This window comes from Anneissia japonica, unplaced genomic scaffold, assembly GCF_011630105.1.
Source record: "Anneissia japonica isolate Jap-2015-1 unplaced genomic scaffold, ASM1163010v1 scaffold69360_len4998_cov142, whole genome shotgun sequence".
NCBI lineage: Eukaryota > Metazoa > Echinodermata > Crinoidea > Comatulida > Comatulidae > Anneissia > Anneissia japonica.
The window spans coordinates 382-4,998 of NW_022756617.1; the positions used below are offsets into that span (position 1 = coordinate 382).

General features: G+C 32.3%; 1 protein-coding gene across 1 annotated transcript; it reads right to left on the reverse strand.

Annotated features, from left to right (window-relative positions):
• Positions 1–419: 419 nt before the first annotated feature.
• LOC117124307 (macrophage mannose receptor 1-like) lies at positions 420–4,611 on the reverse strand (the record flags this gene model as incomplete). Its single annotated transcript, XM_033270496.1, has 6 exons — positions 4,534–4,611; positions 3,866–4,014; positions 2,872–3,083; positions 2,335–2,471; positions 1,407–1,471; positions 420–626 (listed from the first exon to the last, which is right to left on the reverse strand). Coding segments are annotated over exons 1-6 (787 nt in total), but the record flags the coding sequence as incomplete, so codon positions are not given.
• Between the last annotated feature and the right edge of the window lie 6 nt (positions 4,612–4,617).

The window sequence follows — 4,617 nt, forward strand, 5'->3', positions numbered from 1 at the left end:
TGTAAATTCTTCGAATTTCAATGTTTTATGTGTACTGGACCCTCTGGGTGAACAGTAATTTGTTACTGAAGAGAAAACCCAGTATAAAGAACAAATAAATGAATAAAAAAAAAATAATCTGAGCATCTTATATTAGATGGATACGGCTCTATATAAAACTATTATTATTAATTATTATTATTATTAATATTATTAATTATTATTATTATTGTTATTAATAATAAAAACAATAATAATAATAAATTATAACAATAATAATAATAATAATAATAATAATAATTATTATTATCGTCATTATTATTATTATTATTACAAAAGGCATTGGGCCTAAATCCCGATTGGGAAAATACAATTTTTTTTTTATAAATACAGTACATATTTTTATATATTCTTTGTAATATTATTTTTATAGCATGTACCTGCACCAGGATCTCGTGTTGGTGTTACAGGCGTCACACCTTTATCGATTTTACAAACCCAGTTGCGGGGAGTTGAGCAATCGATGTCGTTCCAGCCTCGTTGTCCGTCATAAAACATCTCAACGCATTCTTCAGATCCACTGTCATTTGGCTCACCATCTCCCCAATTTGTATAGTCAACAGGTGTATTATCACTCCATTCAAAACCTTTGAATCAAAACAAATAAAACACTTTCAGTAGGTCACAGATTAACAAACATTATTATTGTCGCTCCTATTTAAAATTGTTACATTTTTTCTTTTTCTCAAATAAGATAGTATAATACATACTTCAAGTATTGAAATGCATGTCATCGTGTCGGGATTCAATATTTCGAGATCAATTATGTCATCATCAGGAGTTCCTGATGATGACATAATTAATGTCAAAATATTGAATCCCACCATGATGGCGTGTATTTTTTATTTTTGTTAGGTTAATTTATTATATTTTTTACAGATATCTTAGTTAAGCCTGGCAATCAAATTTGCAAATAAATCTGTCCTTTAAATCCTCATTTTATCCCTTCGTTATTTTGCTCTGGAATAGTCTACCACAATCAGTGGTAGACTTGAAAACTATTTTCAAATTTAACAAAATTGAATTGAATATTTTTAAAAGCTTTGCTTTGCTGTCTTGTTTGCAATTTATGTTACTTTTTTATGATTGTCTTTTGATTAAGTTTAGTTAAGGGGAGACTAATCATTAGCCACTAGACATGATGACTATGTGGCTATCTGGCCTCCCAAGAATTTTCATAAATAAAAAAATAAAATAAATAAAAAAAAGTTTTCAATGATTTACAGATAATTTGCCAGAAATTTATGGGTTATGTGCAAAGACTATCAGAATGGTACTATTTAAAAATCTGTAATGGCAAAAAAAATTAAGATTAGAAATAAAATGAAAATAGAAATTTGAGAAGTAAGTTGCATGCAATACTGTACCTCCCTCAATGACTTGATCGTTGAGCCCAATCCAGTAGCCCAGCCAGTATGCATTTTCTTGATCTCTAATTCCCAATAATAAAAAAAAAATCATTAATAATCATTCAACATTATCAGATTACTGAAAATAAACAATAATAATCATTTTGTCATTATTGCATCACGTTTTTGTGAACAATTTGTTGGCACCAATCGTCAGAGGTCAAGGTGCCGGCAGCCTACATGTTTATATATTTGAAATTGAACACAAAATCACTCCCTGAGCATCTGTTATAAATGAAGTTTACAGAATACTGTATCATTCTACCCTATACTTGTTTGTTTTTTTTTGTGTGTTCAAGATACAATTATATTTATAAATATTGAAAGTGTATATTCAGTATAAAGAAAGAATAAATAAATGAATAAATAATAAATCATTTTGTCATTATTGCATCACGTTTTTGTGAACAATTTGTTGGCACCAGTCGTCAGAGGTCAAGGTGACGGCAGCCTGCATGTTTCATATATTTGAAATTGAACACAAAATCACTCCCTGAGCATCTGTTATAAATGAAGTTTACAGAATACTGTATCATTCTACCCTGTACTTGTTTGGTTTTTTGTGTGTTCATATATTTTCCCTTTTATTTTATGTACAAGATACAAGAAATTTTATTTGTTCTCATAGAACAACATCCAAAGAAATTTTGGTGAACCAAAATGTGAGGTGTTCGAACAAAACCCAGACAAAATTGCATAAATATTAGATATTAATTATTACATTAATTGCACCTTTTTCAGGTAAGTCAACCTTCAATGATTGTACATCGTCTTCTCATTGTTTTTACATTTTTTTTCCCTTGGAGCACACATGCAAATCCAATCTTCAATCATAAATGTATATGGGCTCACAAAAAAAAATTAAGTTCAATGATGATTTACTTACATAGGAGTGAATCTACTTAGTATGTATGCCTCCTCCGCTGCACTGTGGAAACTAGCAAGATCACCTCCCATACTTAAGCAAGCTTGTCTGGCATCCAACCATGTAAGACGATCTCTAGATGATTGTACCTCATTCGGCTAAATAAAATTTTAAACATAATTGAAGAGCTGAATAAATATTTTATATTTCTCTCCTTTATAACTTATATGAATTAAATACTAACTCATTACTAAATAGATTTTATTTGGTCAAAATATTAGGAAAATCAAAGAAAGTTTATTGCAATTTACTCTTGAAATCATTTCACATTTCAGTGTTGTTTCTTAATCATGTTTAATGGACTTTGTTAATGTAATATTGTTTACTGTATTCACGTTTACATCTTTGGAGTCCTCTTTAGCTGTAAAGGCTAAGTGAATAAATAAAAAATACATAAAAAAAGGAAACAAACACAAAACAATTACAGGTAAACAATAAAAAAATCAACAATAAACAAACAAATAAAAAAATAAACAAATAAATAAATAGGAATCTCACCATGTAGCAGGAACTTCCATAGCCAATCCATCCTGTAGCACAAGAACGATCATTTGGCTGTGTTACAATTGGTGGATTTGTAAAAGGTGGGCGAGTGTAACCAAGTCGACTCTTTTCGCAAATAAAGGGCAGGCCAAGTGCACAACTTGCATCAATCCAGAAGCCGGCAGAGTCTCCAGACGTGATGGAAACACAGAGTCCGGCACTGTCATCTAAATTAACAAAAAAATGTGTGAAAACAGTGATTTTCATCATATACTTTACTACATTTACGATAAGCTTCTAATGAACAATTCTTCAATATAATGGCCTGTCCAGATTATCAAATTTTCTTGTACAAAATACTGTTGTATGTCCATATATAGTCCTGATGTGCCTATATATGGTCATGATGTGATGTCATCATGCCCATATATAGTCCTGATGTGCCTATATATGGTCATGTAGAAGCATGTGGTGCAGCGTGTAAGACATTGGACTTTCAAGTGGACAGTTGGAGACAAACGCTCATCACACTGCTTGTCTACTCGGGCATTTGCCTCTCTTCACCCTGAATAAATGTGTACCCGGTAGGCGGTGAATGATTCGGGAAAATTAGTGCTGATTATACACACATAACTAGGAATACTTCCCCAGGGAGCAGAGAGGGTTGCACGTTGTGTATGATTGATTTTGTATCCAATGACCATGGGGAAAAAGTGCTGCGAGATACCAGTATAGAGCGCTATAAAAATACTGAAATTAATATACCAATAATGAATGTTTACGAGTGCAATTGGGTAGAATATTTCATGAAGTGAAAGACTGGATGATCTATTCAACAAGGCGTAGTTGAGTTGAATACAACATTCAATCTTTCACGGAATGAAATATTCTACCACATTGTATGAATTAGAAACATGCATTATTTGTTTTATACTTTTTTAGTGTCTCTCAATGTGAATTAGCATGAATGACATTTGCAAATACTTTACTGGTTTGCACACTGACTAACCTGGTTGACCTTGTGCCCAGTTTGTGTAGGTGACTGATGTACCATCTGACCATTTGTATGTTCCTGGGGTTGCACTGTCACTCAAACCAATCCAGAAATTCATTCCATTTGATAAACTCAACTGGCTAGCAATAAATGCTTGTTCATACCTACAGATCAAAATGATAGTTTTTTAAATTGCTAAAAAGAGTGAAAACATCTTTTTCCTGTTGAGCCAGAGCAGTATGAACTTTTCCCACCTCAGGCTCAATTTTGCATGTTAGTTTCATCTGGGTCCAATTGACATTTACTTCATTCTTACATTTCAAATAATTTATATTTTAACCTTGTTGTTTATGTTTGTGATATTTTTATGTGTTCTGGGGAAACCACTTGATAGTTGATTTAGTTTGCTTATTGGTTTTCCTCTCTACTGTTGTTGCTTCTCATTGCGTCTGTCTGTTCTTGTCTTTTGTATTTTTGACAGAAATAATGAAATGAAATTAACAGTATTTGTGGCAACCAGTCCCCAAACGAGGACTTAAATTGAAGTGAAAATAAATAATCCCTATGTCGCCAACAAGAACAATAAGGGAGGAGATTCCCCCCATCCCCGAGCTTTGTAATACATGACCCTGTTCTGCCTCAGATACCTAAGAAAATATAAAGTAAATAGTGCCCTCTCTTACTGATCATGAATGGACATTAAATATCCACCAAATGCTTTGCAATTATTTTCAGCATCACTCCAAGATTTAGCATCTGTCACCATC